Source organism: Electrona antarctica (genome assembly GCF_951216825.1).
Source record: "Electrona antarctica genome assembly, chromosome: 3".
Lineage (NCBI taxonomy): Eukaryota > Metazoa > Chordata > Actinopteri > Myctophiformes > Myctophidae > Electrona > Electrona antarctica.
The window spans coordinates 56072355-56091971 of NC_136808.1; the positions used below are offsets into that span (position 1 = coordinate 56072355).

The 19617-nt window shown below is 44.5% G+C and overlaps 1 protein-coding gene across 2 annotated transcripts in view; it reads right to left on the reverse strand.

Annotated features, from left to right (window-relative positions):
- nedd4a (NEDD4 E3 ubiquitin protein ligase a) overlaps positions 1–19617 on the reverse strand; it is a 102234-nt gene that overhangs the window by 69310 nt on the left and 13307 nt on the right. Inside the window, exon 1 of one of the 2 annotated variants that reach the window (XM_079496150.1) lies at positions 12352–13930. The exons of the other annotated variant lie outside the window; for it this stretch is intronic. Coding sequence (XP_079352276.1) covers positions 12352–13656 — 1305 coding nt within the window. The 5' untranslated portion in view covers positions 13657–13930. Of the gene's footprint in view, positions 1–12351; positions 13931–19617 lie in introns of those variants that run through there. 2 annotated transcript variants of the gene reach the window in all.

A 19617-nucleotide genomic window follows, 5' to 3' on the forward strand; every position in this document is an offset into this window, starting at 1 on the left:
GGCAATGTAAACGTATGTTTTCTCATGCCAATAAAGCCCTTTGAATTGAATTGAATTGACTTGTCCAACAGTATTGACATGAATATGAGCTATAGCCTATATTGAATTATATGGTTCCAAACGCTATTCTTCACTATTCTACAAATGTATTTATATTCCCTGCCTCTTAAAACCAGAAGGAGATTTCCAGGCCCAAAAACTGTGTTTAAAGTCAGACTGAAAACTATAATGATTGTGAACGATTCATTCCCTCTTTAAATAAAAAGGAAAAGGGCAAAGGAATTAGTATTTTAATTAGGAATAAGAATTTGATAAGGAAGACATCTTCATCTAATTAAACAAGGTTGAACTGGCTTCAAGTTTTATTCATCGCTCCAATGACGCAGTGAAGTGACACTCAGTCATGTGTTTTTGTTTCACAATGTCCACTCTCCTTCTCTTGTAATGGGGGGAACTAATCCTTGTTGCCAGCCAGTTCCCTGTTATTTTAACCTCAGCCTTTTCTATTTTTTCCTTCATATCTTTCTCGCTTGTTGTCCCCACACATGGACGCACGCTTGATAATGTCAACGAGTGTGTTGAGCAACACTTCCAAGGGCAGCTCAGTAACAGTGCCTGCCTATGCTTGGGTCATTTTGTCGTTTTTGTCGCCGAAAGTGTAAACACAGTCTCTGACTACGAAAGAAAATCTGGCGCAACCATCCACCTTGAAAGAACTGATAGCACAACAAGACCAAACACAAATGGATCCTGATAGAGCCCTTGGCTACATACGGTTTCTAGGTAACCGTCAGCTCAATGAGTAGTGAGCGAGTGCACATTTAGGGAGAATGAGCTCGAACAATCTGTGTTTATGAGAGCAAATCCTCGCTGGTGGCTTATCAGACTTCCAAATGATGACCGGATCCATCTACTGAAACAGAGAAGAGACACTCACTTGTGTAGTCATTTACCCTGCAAGTATTTTATTGTGTTCAATGATGGGTTTTTGACATAGTCCTTCCTATCCAAACATCATGACATACGTCGTTACATGAACAATGCAGCTATAATTTGCTTGGAAATCAGTGAAATCAGACTCCAGGTGGTTTTGATCAGATATTAACCCATTTTGGGCGGGAACCCTTTTTGGTGTTATGTTATGCTTTAGCTATTGAAAAATAGCAGATCTACAAGCTCATAGCGTGCCACCGAGTGCCGCGCTACGAACTTGTAGGTCTGCTATTTTTGAAAAATCGAAGAACGACTGACATAGAAACATAGCTTTTTCAGAAAACTGTCAGGATTTAGAAGACATTTTTAGAATCTGATCTCAGGTCAAAAAAGATGATTTAACCCACACACATACAAATAAATACATACACAGTATTAATACAGATAGACATAACTTACACATAGACATGACAGATACTATACATACAGTAACAGATACAGTACAGTACATACATTATAATATCAATTTTTGAGGAATTATCAATTAAGTCCTTAATTGATAATTGATGAGTTTTGATAACCTTATCGATCGATTAACCGGTTAGTTGATGAGCACAGTTTTTTTTTTTATCTGAGAATCTTAATTTCCCTCAATGTCTAACATACAAATCTACACTTTGCTGATATACAGAAAGAATACAAAAGGCATATTATATTCCTTAATCAAATGTTTATTTGACCATTTGCGATACAGAGCATCTTTGTATGAGGAATAAAATTAAATTAAAAGTGCACTGTCTTGTCTGTCACTGTATATGTTTCTTTTCCCTTTTTACCTCCTTTATGATGAATTCCTGTTCTGTTCTTTGACTATATATAGTAGTGTCTATCTGTACGTCTCTAAATGTTTTGATGAATTGAACATGGTGGACCCTCTTGTAAACAAGTGTAATGCTTAATTGGGTCGTCCACTCACAGTTAACAGCCTTTGTATTGAGTTTGTGCTTGAAATGTACTGTAATTCTGCAAACTGTTAATAAATATTTAAATCAATCAATCAATCAAACATCACATGCAAAAGCAGATACGTTTCTGTGGCTACCAAGGTGGGGGGGAGGGGTAATTTTTTTACTGGCCCACAAACTGGTCAGGCTCCTACTTGGCCTCACCCCCCGAACCCACCTCACCCCTGCCCACTTTGACAGACTGGCATGGCTTAGGGTCGGCGACAGAGTACAGCATCTTGCAATGGGTCTGGTCCACAAGATTCGATACTCCACCAAGATACCCATGTACCTGCGTAGATACTTCCTTAATGTTAACGAAGTCCACACCCACAACACCAGAGGGAGTGCAACGAATCATGTTCAACCCAGATTCGGCACAAACAAGGGACTAAATTCTTTTCGCTCCTATGCCACCAAAATGTGGAACGCCCTACCAACAGTCATTAAGACATGCGAATCCCTTGACTCCTTCAAAACCGCTCTCAAAGGGCACCTACGGATGGCTGCAATTCAAAACTGGCCGCCGTAAAATCTGAATCCCCCCCCCACCACCCCCCCCCCCCCTTTTTTCCCCTCACTGTATATGTTTCTTTTCCCTTTTTACCTCCATTATGATGAATTCCTGTACTGTTCTTTGTCTATATAGAAGTGTCTATTTGTACGTCTCTAAATGTTTTGATGAATTGAACATGGTGGACCCTGTTGTAAACAAGTGTAATGCTTAATTGGGTCGTCCACTCACAGTTAACAGCCTTTGTATTGAGTTTGTGCTTAAAATGTACTGTAATTCTGCAAACTGTTAATACAATTTTCAATCAATCAATCAATCAAAAGCCCAAATTCGGCATTTGAGGCATGGACCACCATTTGATGACATTTAGCCTCTCAGACCCAAGACAATATTGTGTTATAAGATTGGATAAGATCATGCTGTATTGATGTTGGTACCATAGGAGAGATAACAGGCAAACGTTGATCAACATACTGAAAATTATTTTACATTTCTAATTCTGTAGACTTCTTGTAAATTAAGTAATGCAGGTGTTTAACCCATTCTGAACGGGAACCCCTTTTGGTGTTTTAACTAAGCATTATGTTACACTTTAGCTATTGAAAAATAGCAGATCTACAAGCTCATAGCGCGCCACCGAGTGGCGCGCTACGAGCTTGTAGGTCTGCTATTTTTGAAAAATCGTGAAAATGCGGCACAAATATTTGAATATATATTCTTTCAGAGCGAACATGGGTTAACAAAAATGTTACTCTTGAGAGCGTAAAATGAAACCATTTTATCATTTTACACTCAAGAGTTAAAGATCTAAAAGGGTTTGGTTACCAACTCTCCATTATTTAGCTGGGGACCACCTGGAACCCCCTCAATGACCACTGGTGGTCCCCGGACCACTGGTTGAAAACCACTGCCCTATAGCAATGATTACTATCAGAATATAGAGCTATTTAAAAATATATAAGGCCTGTGGGGGCTATAGTAGCACAGTAGTGCACATACTAGACATAACTGCCTGCCATGTCAACTAGAGATACCACATTGTACAGTAGTGAATGGACGTGGTTTGTGATGTCATAATGACCTTTGACCACCTAATGTTCAGTTCATTCTTGAGTCAGAGTGGACGTTTATGGCAAAATGTCAGGACAATGTCCTGATATATCGAGGTGTTCCTGACATGTGGCGTTTACTAGAATGGGACAGGCGAATGGGCCGATGCATGGACGGACAGAAGGACAGACGGATAGACAGACCAACGGACAGACAGACAGACAAATATACAGACAACCAGAAAACCCGCCTTGGGCCAAGGCTGTCGCCAGTGGAGGCATAACAAGGCTTTGCTTCAACAACAAATCCTGCTTGCATGGCTGAGTCAGTGAGCACACAATCACAGCTCTGGGAGAATGTTTAACCGATACCGTACACCATCATGCACCACTGTTTCTCAACTATATGTGACCAGGTCTAGCAAATGGTCCTCATCTCGCCTATAATGAAAAGGCAGAAAATCTAAAATAAACTTGGATCTTTTTTTTTGTTGTGATTTTCGTTTTTTTTTCATATTAACACAGCTTGAATGTTGAAGAAGGTTTTCATTCCAACAGATTATTGATTTGGGGAAATTAAATGTATACATTTATAAGTCAAAGTAGGCTAGCCAGCTCTAGGTGTTGAAATGTTGTGAACATTCAAAGGGGATTTTCTCAGCTTTGGGTAAAACGGCACAATCATTTTAAAATGGTCATATCTCCTTCAAATATTTTCCAAGTTCATTGAATGATACATCATATGAAAGCTTACATTCTGTACTTTAATAATCTGTAAAAAACTGAAAAATTACTCTGGTCGGGATGAGGTCCTATTTGCCAGACCCGGTCACATATGTCCATGGCAAAATTACAGGAGGATCCATGGTGGAATGAAATTGATACAAATACTTCTGTACTTTTACTCAAGTACATTTTTAATTCCAGACTTTGACTTGTAACGGAGTACTTCTACATTGCAGTATTGATACTTTTACTTACTTTTTTAAGTAAAACATTTGAGTACTTTTTCCACCTCTGGGTGTCGGGGATTGGAAACAAAATACAAAAACTACATACAAGGTGTTAAGATCAATACTATGAAATATTAATTTAAACTTACTTGGGATGGAATGTATTTCAGACATTGGTCCATTAATAAAGTCAACTATGCAATTGAAAGTCAATGGAGACTCTCAACATTTAGCTGAATAATGATATCCAAACCCTCTTCCGCCTTCCCACCCTCCTCCCTCTGTACCTGTTTGCAGGAAATCAAGTCCTGGTTCACCTCTAATTTCCTCAAACTGAACAGTGACAAAACCGAGGTAGTCCTCATTGGTTCCAAATCCACACTCACCAAGCAACCCAGTTTCACTCTCACCATTGACAACTCCCCAGTTTCCCCCCTCCCCTCAGGTTAAGAGTCTGGGTGTCGTCCTCGACAGTACCCTAGTATCATTCCACACCCACATCAACACCACCATCCGGTCCGCCTACTTCCACCTCAGAAACATCAACCGCCTCCGCCCCTCTCTAACTCCCCACAGTGCCGCAATCCTGGTTCACTCTCTTGTCACCTCCCGCTTGGACTACTGTAATTCCCTTCTTTTTGGTCTCCCCCACAAACTTCTCCATAAACTCCAACTGGTCCAGAACGCTGCTGCCCGTATCGTCACCAGAACCCCTGTCATCAGTCACATCACCCCTGTACTTCACCAACTCCACTGGCTCCCCATCAAATACCGCATCGACTTCAAGATCCTTCTCCATACATTCAAGGCCATCCATAATCTCGCCCCCCCATACCTGTCTGACCTTGTCCATGTCAACATCCCCACCCGGTCTCTTAGGTGTGCCTCCTCAATCACCCTGAAGGTTCTCCCAGCCCGTCTCTCCACCATGGGGTCAAGAGCCTTCAGCCGCTCTGCCCCCCACCTCTGGAACTCCCTCCCCCCTGACATCAGAAACATGGACTCTATCACCATATTCCAAACTCACCTCAAAACCCTCCTGTTTAGGCAGGCATATGGCTGACCTCTGCTGCAAGCTGTGCCCTAGTTTTGTTTTGCTTTTAACTGTGTTTTGTATCAACTGTTTTAAACCTGTACGGCGACCTTGAGTGCCCTGAAAGGCGCCTTATAAATAAAATGTATTATTATTATTATTATTATTATATCACAGATTCAAATCATAAAAGCTTTTATTCCTTTATTTATAGTAGACTAGTGTCAGGAAATGGGCAGAGAGAGATGAGGAGTGACACGCTGGAAAGGCCGCCGGGGGTTGGGTTTCGAACCCGCGACATGCTTTCAGACTGCATTTGTTGCAGCCTATTAGGTGTCCGGACCGCTACGCCAGCGGCCCCTTGGGATGTGGGATGGAATGTATTTCAGACATTGGTCCATTAACCCATTTTGACCTGAGATCAGATTCTAAAAATGTCTTCTACATCCTGACAGTTTTCTGAAAAAGCTATGTTTCTATGTCAGTCATTGTTCGATTTTTCAAAAATAGCAGACCTACAAGCTCGTAGCGCGCCACTCGGTGGCGCGCTACGAGCTTGTAGATCTGCTATTTTTCAATAGCTAAAGCATAACATAATGCTAACACCAAAAGGGGTTCCCGCCCAAAATGGGTTAAAATGTGCAACATTGTTGCTCACTTAATTAATTAAAGCCAAGAAGAAATCTATATTCTCTTGATTCCACCGTCCAGGGGAGAGAAGGGTGATAATGATCAATGCATAGATATTTAAAAAAATAAAATAGATGCCTCATTGGCCACTGTAGTTCGTTGGAGCCACGTGTGTCGACGGGGAGGGCGGAACAATTTACACTCTGATGCGGAAGTGCGCCGGAAGTGTGGAAGGCACGCTACGCCACGCTGACTACTGGCCAATCACAGCGCATCTTTTCTGGGACTCGTCAGACCCAAACATCCGGTCTCAGGGCTTAAAGCCAAAAACAATCCCAAGACTGAAAATGTTTTTTTGCAAATTTGCAAATCTCAGTACTGAAATCAGTCCCCAGGACTGAGAACTTTAAGCCCTGCGCTCTGTGACGCAAGCATGCTTCCGCTATGCTTCGCAAGGAATCTCGGGACAGCTTTGCCCCCTCTCGAGAACACACGCCCCAGAGCCGGAAGAGGCGTCTACCTTCATATGTCTATGGGTCATTGCATGTACTCCTACGGGCTGGGGCAGCACCTGTTAGCAGGGAGGAGTAGGATGAAGGTCCTACGTCCTCTTGGTGAGGGCTCCTCCTCACTGGCAGGTGAGTCGGGGCCCTACATGGGCCCCTCATCAAACCCTGTACAGAAAATCCAGATCTATTTATTCACCCACTCTATACCAGCACCAGCAGTACACCTTACATTGAGGACTATTTGAGGATAACCTTTACACGGTTTCGGTTGTCCGCTCATAGACTGCGTGTGGAAATGGGAAGATGGAGCCGCATACCACCTGAACAGCGGTTTTGCCAATGTGAGACTGGTATACAAAACGAACAGCACATACTGGTGTGTCCCCTCACACAAGATATCAGAGCGAAATATGGACATGAGGGTATTGATTTGAGCTCACTCTTTGTGGGCACTAACAGAGAGACACTGCGTATGCTACATGCCTGCCTGTCACTAGTGGAGCAATAGAAAGCTCCTGTTGTAAAGGGATTCTTTGTTGTGTATTGTATATTTTAATGTATTGTACCTTTTAAAGTTTTTGATTCATGGGATTTTTATTATTGTTTGGACCCAATGTTTTATACATTTGTCAATAAAGTAACTAACTAACTACACTCAAGACACTGCCACCGCTGCCACCCTTAGATCTCTATGTATGGAGCTGACCTGTTCTGACATTCCATATGTTGATCTGACCTCATCAAACCCTGTACACTCAAGACAAGATTCCATTTATGGCCAGTACAGAATTCATTCAATATGTTGATCTGACCCCCCATGCCAAAGCGCCAGCGCTCGCCCAGCAGTCTGCTGTCACCCAGGCAGATATGTTGATCTGACCCCCCATGCCAAAGCACCAGCGCTCGCCCAGCAGTCTGCCGTCACCCGGTTGCCCACTTCTCGCCCTCAGGGTGTCTTAGTATGTTTAAGTTGCAGTTGATTTTTGAAAGTTGAAACCTCGAGAAAAAGTGTTCCCAAAATGCATCAGAACACAATTCACAAATCATTCACAAATGTCTCACCACATTGGAATGATTTCCTGACTGGCAACACAGAGAGTTCATTTAAAATATCAAACATGTGTTTGATGGCCAGACTGTGCACCGACCATACCAATCCAGTTGGTGAAAATGAGAGAACTGTACATACGAGGGGAACAAAATGTTCCCTTGAGAATATAATGTTTTGTGTACTTTTATACACATTTAGGTGTAGGTTAGATACAGTTTACTTTGTTGATTAAACAATGTAAGAATAACACTTTCTCAATCATTTGCTGCTGCATCGCCAGGCTACACAAGGTGAATTGTTTGTGATAGCCTACGTGCGCTATAGCGAGACAGGACGTTAAATCTTGATTTTAATTAAATAACTCTCTCTTCGTATGTGCGCGCACACACACACACACACACACACACACACACACACACACACACACACACACACACACACACACACACACACACACACACACACACACACACACACACACACACACACACACACACACACACACACACACACACACACACACACACACACACACACACACACACACACACACACACACACACACACACACACACACACACACACACACACACACACACACACACGGTCCAAAAGTTTGCTCTGCACCGTTGATTCCGATGCGCTTTTATCAACATTATTCAAGTGAAATGCGTTGGTTTTATAGACTATTTAACAGCAACATTGGGCTAATATAGCGTACATGTACGACACAGGACAGGGATTTACCCAAGGAATAAAGGTATCATCTGATCATCTATCGATACAGTCGACACGACAGACAGACAGACAGACAGACAGACAGACAGACAGACAGACAGTGTCTCATTGGCTGTAATACAGGACTTCTCGGGATGCGATCGCAACCAATTTCATACTGTACGATGTCCAGTCGGCGACAGAGCCAAATATCAACCCTGCTTGATATTCAGAAACGGTCGGGAAGGCGTCGGCGAGCACTTTTATCGGCGCTATATCTTCTCGCAGAGCCTTTCACAAACAGCGAGCAGAACCTCGACGAGCAAAGCCCGATCTTGCGTCAGATCGGGAGTTTTGTCGGCGAGCTCCAAAAATGGTCCCCGACAGCATAATCGGAGCAAATATCGTGCAGTGTGTACGAGCCATTAGGATCTGGTATGTTTAAGGTAGAGACTCCAGCTAAGCTAACTAAATCCAACAAAAATTAAAGAAACATTTTACGGTTGTAAACTGAAATAAAAATGTAAAATGAGGCTTTACAAAAACTGTTGTGTGTTCATAAACAAACTAAAATCATAAAGAAATGCCCTTAGTTGTAGTCAGTAGATCAGCTATTTTGCAATTCTTTAAAGAAAAATATTGGATACAAAGCTCACAAGATCTGCCATTTTCGCTGTCTTTCTGAACTTTTTCAATCTCCCATATGATCTTTTTTTTAAATAATTTTTATCCCACGATTTTGTAACCCATTTTTCACCCCTGTGTCAATTATCTAATGTGATCCTGGGCTCTACACACCCTCCGCCAACCTGGGGAGAGCAACGGACTTGAACTCATGCTTCCTTCATGCGTTGAGTGTGTCCAAGTTGCTCCTTTACACCTGACAGGGGGGAGTTACCCTGGTTGGACTGGTTGGAGCGCGTGGAAGGAACACGTTATTCCAACCAGTTCCTTTCCCCTCCATCAGGCGCCCCGGCTGGCCAGGGGGAGGCAGTTTAGAGACCAGGATTACTGCATGTTTTTTGTGAAGGTACCTACCCTAGGGGACACGGGGAGAACATGCAAACTCCACACAGAAAGGCCCTTTCGCCAACCCCGCCTCGGGTATGGGCACTGATGACGCGGAGGAGGAAACACGCCGCCAGCACCCACAGCGTCCAGAGCGGGAATTGAACCCAGGACCTTCTAGCTGTGAGGCGACAGCACTACCAACTGTGCCCCACCCTCCCATATGATCTTACAATTATAAAGTAGAATGAACACTAAAACAAATAAAAAACTAAACCAAAACCAACCCTTTTTATCAAATAAAAACTAATCTAAACCATCAAACCCACTTTAAAAATGAATTAAAACAAAGGAAAACATGGGAATGGAAAAATTCCAAACTATAATAACCTTATGCTAATTACTAGTGCAGAGCTTCTTTCTTGACAAGCCGCTAAATGCAGAGGGGTGGTGGGTCGCGGGGGGGAGGGAGCCTGACACCTGATACTTTACAAACACAGGCAGGCAGGGGGACCCAAAGGGACGGGTACACACCATCCTTTACTGGGAAACTGATCAGCCTTCCACCCTGACACCCCCCACCCCCCTCCACCCTGACACCCCCCACCCCACCCTGACCCACATGGCACGCATGACTGAGCGCTGCTCTAGCAGTGTTGCCAGATTTTTCGAGAGAAGTTAGAAACCAGGTCTATGAAAAAAAAGCGACAAGGGCCTATAGGCTACATGGGCACTTCAAACCTATATGCTTGTAGATTGGCTACTTTCAAAGAAAATCTTGGAGAGAAAGCCTAAACGTTTTTGAATATTTTTCGAATTTTCAAAAACGCAAATCTGGTACCAAATATTTGTAGATGGACGGAGGGGGTAAGACACGTTCATTTGAGGGTCCTTGACCTGAACATGTTTGAGAACCACTGGTTTAACCCAATCAGGGTGGGAACCCCTTTTGGTGTCAGCATTATGTTATGCTTTAGCTATTGAAAAATAGCAGATCTACAAGCTCATAGCGCGCCACCGAGTGGCGCGCTATGAGCTTGTAGGTCTGCTATTTTTGGAAGAATCGTTAAAATGTGCCTCAAATCTTTCAGAAAATTGTCATGATTTAGAAAACTTTTTTTTGTCAGGCCTGAATGGGTTAACCCATTTAGGCCTGACGTCGAAATAAAAAAAAAGTCTTCTGAAAGAATATATATTCAAAGATTTGTCCCTCGTTTTCACGATTTTTCAAAAATAGCAGACCTACAAGCTATGAGCTTGTAGATCTGCTATTTTTCAATAGCTAAAGTATAACATAATGCTTAGTTAAAACACCAAAAGGGGTTCCCGTCCAGCAACATCAGGAAACAAGCCCAAGTACACTTTACAAACAAGCCCTGCCAACAATTTACGAGCAACGTTACAGAAAAACAAGCCTAAAGAAGTCGCTTATCACTAAGCAGACATGGCAACACTGTTCTCTAGCATCATGCTGTTAAATTTGAATCCACAGGCCGGGGGTAGCGCTACAGCTGACCAGACAATCTGGAGTCAGGGTGGGGGCTATCTTAGGAGGTTGCTTTATTTATATATCAGGAAGGCGCTTTGCTCCCTCTCCACCCCCCCCCCCCCCCCTCCCCCCCTGACACTAAAAATAGCCTGGGTAAATACTTAGGCTGATTACTCAAAGCGTTAACAGAATAATAAAAATGGAGAACTACTCTAAACGGAGGCACGTGTGCAATTCACATTCTCACAGATCTGGACACTCGCACGCTCTCAAAAGCCACAACGAGGCTTAGTTTGTTCTTCTCTTTCAGTGTTTTCTTGGATACCAAGTGTGTAAATTGATTACGGTGATGCAACTGAATACCTTTGAATGCGTGTCCACTTGGGGCTTGTTAATTGCATAACTTTGCGGTCGTCTTCTCGGTTACTGAACTTTGTAGTCGTTTGTCAAATACTGTAAGCTGGCTTACAGTTTGTTTACTGCTGACACAGTAAACAAAGCAGCAAATGGACAGCACTGTAATTATACTTTTAAACCTACTGTCCCTATTTTTGGGGGGCATTTCATTATAGGCAGAAATGTTCCAAAAAGTTCCAAACGTAACACATTTTCCAAAATAGAGAAAATAGCCGATCCACAAGCTCACATTGACATGCAAGGTAACGTGGTGTGAGCTTGTAGGTCTGCTATTTTTTAAGGACTGCTCCAGCGCTCCCCACCCAGTATTCCTTACACTTCATGAGCTTTTATAGGTCAGGATTTAGAAGGCCTCAGGCCTAAACGGGTTAGGACCATAACAGTCAAAATGTGTCACTAATTGTTTTTGTTTCATACAGATCACAACAACATCAATAACTCAATGTCAACATCTGATTCATACCAATCATATATATATATATATATATATAAAAAAACAATAAAATCAAATTAACCCATTTAGGCCTGACGTCGAAATAAAAAAAACATTCGCTCTGAAAGAATATATATTCAAAGATTTGTGCCGCATTATTACGATTTTTCAAAAATAGTTCATAGGGGCGCGCTATGAGCTTGTAGATCTGCTATTTTTCAATAGCTAAAGTATAACATAATGCTTAGTTAAAACACCAAAAGGGGTTCCCGCCCAAAATGGGTTAAAGCTTAGCAGATGGCACCCAGTGTACATCTGTTATTTGTGAATAGCGAACGTATAAATGAATAAAGTTGTTACTACTTGTGTAACTATACTTTTGCTGGGGACCCCTGGGGGTCTCCGGCCCGGACCCCACTTTGAGAACTAATGGCTTACAGACAGTACACAAGCCCTGTTTACCTAGTCTCTCACGTCACGGTGAAATGAACACTTGTTTCACCTGACCAGTGTTGCTCTTTTTCTGGACATGTGATAAATATGGGCCCTGCGTTGCCTGAGCTCTGCTGGTTGCATGGACAGACACACACAGGGAGAAACACAGCACTCACCTTGACGTTTTCACCTGGATTCTTGAGAGTATAATCCCGATTGTTGCCTGTGTTTGCGTCGTTGGCCCTCGCCCCAGAACAACGGGACACGTGAATGTGGACATGCGGAGAGCATGGGCTAGCGAGCTTTGGGTTTGAAACGTGACATGAAATTCCAGTGTTTGGGTAGGGCACTTCCAAGGAAAAGCTCCTTTGTATGGCCCGATGACAATGGTTTCCAGGCATTTCCTGCCCGCTTCCTCCGTGACATGGAGCGGGATTTTTTTCAGACGACTTCGCCGCGGAGAGCAAGCAAGCCGAAGTGCTGCGGTACAACTTCACGTGAGGGTGGCGTTCACTCTCAGGCTCTGGGGCCTCCGGGTATTCCTCATCACCTGCAGCCTTAACCGTGGCTCCCGTCCCAGACACGACAGCTCCCTGCTGGGCCACGTGAAACAGCACGCTGCTGGAGTGTCTGTTGGACCGGTCCCACGTCGACGACCTCTCCGCCGTTTTGTTCCCATCCTCCGTTTTACATTTTGGCTCGTCCTGCATCACGGGAACGTTGAAGTGCACCAAGTGCTTGGCGTCCCTGAAATCGGCCGGGGGGGGACAGCCGCTCTTGGAGAAGCGTGGCCCGTTGGGTGACGCGAGGACGGACCCTTTGCACGTGGCTGCGTCGTCCTCCTGGACCGATGTCTGATGGCAGCCCCGTCCTGGAGGCAGAGGGGGCAGAGCGGGCAGGGCCACCGGGCTTACCACCGGGCTGACCGGGGAGGCGGGCGGGGTGCTGCAGGGGCTCCTGGGAAATATAACCAGAGAGCAGCATCGTCTCAGTGGGGCCCTACTGGCCTTGCTGCAGGGTAAGCCTCTCTCCGGGGACGTCTTGCACTGTTCCGGAGACTCCGGCTCGAAGATGCTGCTGCTGCTGCAGTAGCCGGCATCGCTGGCCGTGCTGCTGCTGCTGCTCGAGCCTCCGTCGGGGGCAGCGCCACCACAGGCGGCCACCCCTTCGCACACCCCCCCCGCGTCCACAGGCTCTCCATCCTCTGCGCCACTGCCCAGCTTGGCACAGCAGGGTTGCAGCGCGATCTGCACGACGCTCTTCTTGTTGTTACATCCCCCGGCGTTCACCTTGGGTATGAATACCGAAGAATAGCGCTGTAGATGAGTCTCATCCTGGGGAGTCACCTTCATGCGGACAGAGCAGTAAGCGGGGGTCCGAGCGGGCGCACTCTCCTCGCCACCATGTCCGCTCAGGCTCTCTGACAGAGGGTCCGTGTGGCTCCTCCCCGACGCGAAATGCAAGCGGAGACGGCGCGCCATCCTTTTAACTCTCCGATCCCCGCGGCATGATAGAAAACTGCAAGCAGGGAAAAAGACAAGCAAAGCAACTGCCCCGACGAGCACTGCCCTGTGATTACAATCATTAGCGACTGCACATAGCCAAAATAGCTCCGGTGACAACCTACATTCCTCCTCAAGGCTGATCTCAGCTATCAGTTAAGAGGAGCTCAGGCGTGCTCCCGAGAAACGACTCAAACACACAAACCCTTAAGATAAAAACGAATCCAATGTTCTCCCACGCTAAGGACGTCAGCTGTACTCAAAGAAGAGAGCGTTACATGGAGCGCTGAAGGGCAGGGCTCCCCGTACAGACACGCCACAGAGCCCAGCCTCAGTCCTGTCTCCCCTCCTCAGTCCTGGCTCCCCGTACAGACACGCCACAGAGCCCAGCCTCAGTCCTGTCTCCCCTCCTCAGTCCTGGCTCCCCGTACAGACACGCCACAGAGCCCAGCCTCAGTCCTGTCTCCCCTCCTCAGTCCTGTCCCCGTACAGACACGCCACAGAGCCCAGCCTCAGTCCTGTCTCCCCGTACAGACACGCCACAGAGCCCAGCCTCAGTCCTGTCGCAACTGTACGTCCTGAATTCCAGCCAGACCAGTATAGTATCTAACACCATGTGCCTTTTGCAAGCAGCCGCACTCCCTTTGAAAAAAACAACACCGCAGCCGTCCACATTGCATTTTAGACTGACACTCTGCTAAACTACTAACTTGTGCCTCACGCCACGCACTCAAGACTCCACTTCCCACTGACAACTATGGGTCTAATGTTTCTGCAGGTCTGTGACCCCGCAAATACTTTTACCCCACTGGTTTAGTGTTACAGGAAATCAAGGGTAATGACTTTCAAGATCATTCTACATGTATATCAAACTGAGCATTGGCTTGCCCAATAGCATCTATACCCCATTTAGGCCTGACGTCGAAATAAAAAAACGTTCGCTCTGAAAGAATATATATTCAAAGATTTGTGCCGCATTTTTACGATTTTTCAAAAATAGCAGACCTAGAAGCTCGTAGCGCGCCACTCGGTGGCGCACTACGAGCTTGTAGATCTGCTATTTTTCAATGGCTAAAGTATAACATAATGCTTAGTTAAAACACCAAAAGGGGTTCCCGCCCAGAATGGGATACTATGAAAGCAACTGTGGAAATATGCAGACTGTGGAAATATGCAGGAAAAACGGCACGCTCATTAACCACTTAAACACTATACACTTCATGGATCAGGATTTTCCAGGGTTCTATAACTGGTCCCTTTCCTTTTCCACCCCTCTAAACCAAAGCTCTTTTCCGTAATTAGCCGATCTACAAGCTTGCGTTGTGAGCTTGTAGTCAGACTGGCTATTTTCAGTGAATTGTAGAGTGGCTATTTTTCAGTGAATGTTTTGCTGAATGTTTTGCCTATTAAGACATGCCCTGAATGGGGATGCTATGGTTCAAGTGATTAAATGATTAAATGAAAATAAACGTTGTTGGACTATTGGCAGTCCATGTAAAAAAAGAAAGGAAAAAAAAGAAAGGAAAAAAAATCACACCCGTGCAATGAGATGCGACCCCAGGTTCGCATCTCATTGCTCCTGTTGTTGACCACTATTAACACCCCGATCGCCCAGGACGAAGTTCACCGTCCTTTCAATTAGTAACACCCAGCGAGGTAAAAACAATAACACTTGCTCAATGCAGAATTCAGCACAGAAAACACTCCTAGCATTTGCGCCGAATGCCTTCAGATGTTTACAGATGACACAACCGTGGTCAGTGTCATGGTTCGGGCACTGTGGCTCAGGAGGTAGAGCAGGTCGTCCAATGATCCATGGGTCGGCGGTTCGAATCCCGGCTCCTCCTGTCTATATGTCGAAGTGTCCTTGGGCAAGACACTGAACCCCAAATTGCTCCCGATGTGCTGGTTGGTACCTTGCATGGCTTCCGCCGCAATCGGTGTATGAATGGGTGAATGTAATGCACAATCTATGTAAAGCGCCTTGGATAAAGGCGCTATATAAATGCACCACTTACCATTTACAATAATCTGGATTTAACCCCTGAAACACTGAAAAAACAACAAGAACACCTGCCGATATGCTCTGAGGAAACAGTACAACCACGCCCCTGCAGGCCCAACGTTATATGAATGAGTCATAATCAGCATTCAAACATATCCCCTGCCAGGTACGGGTGTAACAGATCCCCAAATCCACAGGAAATGGGCAATCTACAGTACACGGTCACAAAGCTTGTACTGTACTTTTACAGTAGATCTGTGTGCGGCTCAGAACTGCATTTGGATCATGGTTCCATTTCAGAACCGTTACAGTACTCTACTATCCTACTGATGGGAAAACAAAGGGGAAAAACTGATGGGAAAAAAAAAGTACAACCAGAAAAAAACATCAACTGAACAACTGAACATCAATCTGCCTCCCCAGCAGCGTACAACATGCCAATAGGTACGTTATTACATACGCATCGTATAGTAAATGGTATCAATTATCATTAAATCAACATGACACCACAGCAATTTCTGCCTCTAAAGATATGCCCAAAATAAGGATGCCAGATTGAAAGTGTCATTGGTCAGGGTTGAGCGATGACCTATAACAGAGTCATCCCAGCGTGATGAGTCATTCCTCATACTGTAGCTTTCATAATGCCGTGTTTGTAATCATTAGGAAATTATGAATGCCTGCATTCACAGAAGTACATAATAACTTGGGACATACTGTGCTATCATGAAAAACAAGGATACCCATAATCTCTATGTTGACAACATAGAATAACTTGAAATCTTTCTTCAGGTGTGTTTAGGATGTTAGTCCCATATTCCAACTTGACCCATATTTACAATTTAAGCTAAATCAAGGCCTCCCAGATCAAATAATATATCAAGGCATAATAAGGGTGCTTGTATCTTTTGACAGACAGATAAACTATTTAACCCATTTTGACCTGAGATCAGATTATAAAAATGTCTGTTTGAAAATGACAGTTTTCTGAAAAAGCTATCTTTCTATGTCAGTCGTTCTTCGATTTTTCAAAAATAGCAGACCTACAAGCTCGTAGCGCGCCACTCGGTGGCGCGCTATGAGGTTGTAGATCTGCTATTTTTCAATAGCTAAAGCATAACATAATGCTAACATCAAAAGGGGTTCCCGCTCAAAATGGGTTAAGATGTTAAGTCTACTGGCGAGTGGCCTTTCGCCAGTAGTCTGTTTAAATATGACACATGTCCTCAGGCTACCATTTACGTTTATAGGACATTTGAAGGGACGCAAATTGGATAGAAGGCCAAGCAAACCAAATTAACTGGCAAATGGCGTTATCTTTTCATTTGTTAAAATATATGGAAATTTCAGACAGTTTTGCGTCTGACGAATAATTAGAGGCAGGGATATATGACAATAGAGAGTATGCGCATGCTTAAAGTGAATGGCACATCAAGTGGCAAATCGAGTGGCAAAGCAACATGCAAAGTGAGTTTAACATTGTTTAATGTTGTTTAATGCAATCAGATAGGACTTTTCTGTGTGGATGTATGGGCTGTCAAGGCCAGAAAGTAGTTTTTAGCCACTCAGTAGGCGTTCCTGCATAACTTCCTGGTTTGATGATGATGTCACGCGCATACTCTCTATTGGGCCATATCACCGACTGTGAAATGAAATGAGCGTCTGAAGATGACTGAAGATGACTTACATTTCACAACAAATGACAAAACCTGAGCCGTTTACAACATACTAGGAAGTAGGAAGTGATGACATGACGTGAACAAGAGGTTCTTGATGAGTGGAGAACAAAGGGTGACGTCTCAGCTCTGGAACGACCTGCCTGACCAGATCAGGCTGATCAATCACAGGCTCCTTTTAACCCATTAACGACCTGCCTGACCAGATCAGGCTGATCAATCACAGGCTCCTTTTAACCCATTAACGACCTGCCTGACCAGATCAGGCTGATCAATCACAGGCTCCTTTTAACCCATTAACGACCTGCCTGACCAGATCAGGCTGATCAATCACAGGCTCCTTTTAACCCATTAACGACCTGCCTGACCAGATCAGGCTGATCAATCACAGGCTCCTTTTAACCCATTAACGACCTGCCTGACCAGATCAGGCTGATCAATCACAGGCTCCTTTTAACCCATTAACGACCTGCCTGACCAGATCAGGCTGATCAATCACAGGCTCCTTTTAACCCATTAACGACCTGCCTGACCAGATCAGGCTGATCAATCACAGGCTCCTTTTAACCCATTAACGACCTGCCTGACCAGATCAGGCTGATCAATCACAGGCTCCTTTTAACCCATTAACGACCTGCCTGACCAGATCAGGCTGATCAATCACAGGCTCCTTTTAACCCATTAACGACCTGCCTGACCAGATCAGGCTGATCAACCACAGGCTCCTTTTAACCCATTAACGACCTGCCTGACCAGATCAGGCTGATCAATCCCCCCTTTTCCCCTCACTGTATATGTTTCTTTTCCCTTTTTACCTCCATTATGATGAATTCCTGTTCTGTTCTTTGTCTATATAGAAGTGTCTATTTGTACGTCTCTAAATGTTTTGATGAATTGAACATGGTGGACCCTGTTGTAAACAAGTGTAATGCTTAATTGGGTCGTCCACTCACAGTTAACAGCCTTTGTATTGAGTTTGTGCTTGAAATGTACTGTAATTCTGCAAACTGTTAATAACATTTTCAATCAATCAAAAACTCCTTTTAACCCATTTTGGACTGAGGTCGATTCAAAGAAAGGCTTCTAAATCCTAATAGTTTTCTGAAAAACCCATGTTTCTATGTCAGTGGTGCTCAACCTTTTTCATGTCAAGGACCCCCAGAATTATCTCTATTGGGCCACGGACCCCCATCTCAAAATATGTTGTTCCAGGGACCCCCCGAGAAGCAAATATTTTTAGTTAAAAATGTTCGCTATGAAATATATATTCAAAGTTTTGCACCACATTTTCACGACTTTTAAAAAATAGCAGACCTACAAGCTCGTAGAGCGCCACTCGGTGGCGCGCTACGAGCTTGTAGGTCTGCTATTTTTCAATAGCTAAAGAAGAACAGAATGCTTAAAACACCAAAAGGGGTTCCCGCCCCAAAATGGGTTAAATAATTTATTCAAACTTGTCAAATTTATCAAAAGGCCTATCGAATTGTGTTGTTTGATTACTAGGGGTGTGTAATGATACATTTGAACAGCGATGCGATACTGTACGTATCACGATACATGGTTGACAATACGATACATGGACGATATTGGTTCATTATGGCGATACGATTCAATGATTTTAAAATCGATACAGTAACTATTTAGCAAAGAAATAATACATGTGGATAGTGCAGGTTTGCAGGACAGTGATTCTCTGGCAAATTACATTTGAACTCATATGAAAAGACCTGTACCTTGACATGAACACAGACACATTTATCCATAGACCAAGTGTAGCGATATTGAATGGAAAAGTAAATAAACCCCTCTTTTTCTTTTTGAGTGGTGCAACCACTCCATTACACAGCTATGTGTGTCCCTGGGTCCCTGGGTCTGTCTGTCCCTGGGTCTGTCTGTCCCTGGGTCTGTCTGTCCCTGGGTCTGTCTGTCTGTCCGAGCACGAAAATAGAATTTCTAAACCGTTTCGGAGGCGGGGCGGCTTGCCGTAAACGGCCCGGGCCCGGCCCCCCGGGTGCATTCCAGGGACCCCCCCAGGGACCCCCAGAAGGTAACTGTCATTTCTCGACCGTTTCGGACGCGGGGCGGCTCGCCGGAACCGGGCTGGCACCCTGGCCACGTTCCTGTGGGTCTGGAACCTCCGCGGACCCCCCGGGGACCCCCCGCGGACCCACACACAGAGTTGCACCACTCACTTCACACGGGTTTGATTTTTTTCTCCCTAAAATTGCTAAATTCAACGCTCTAGTACTTAATATTGAT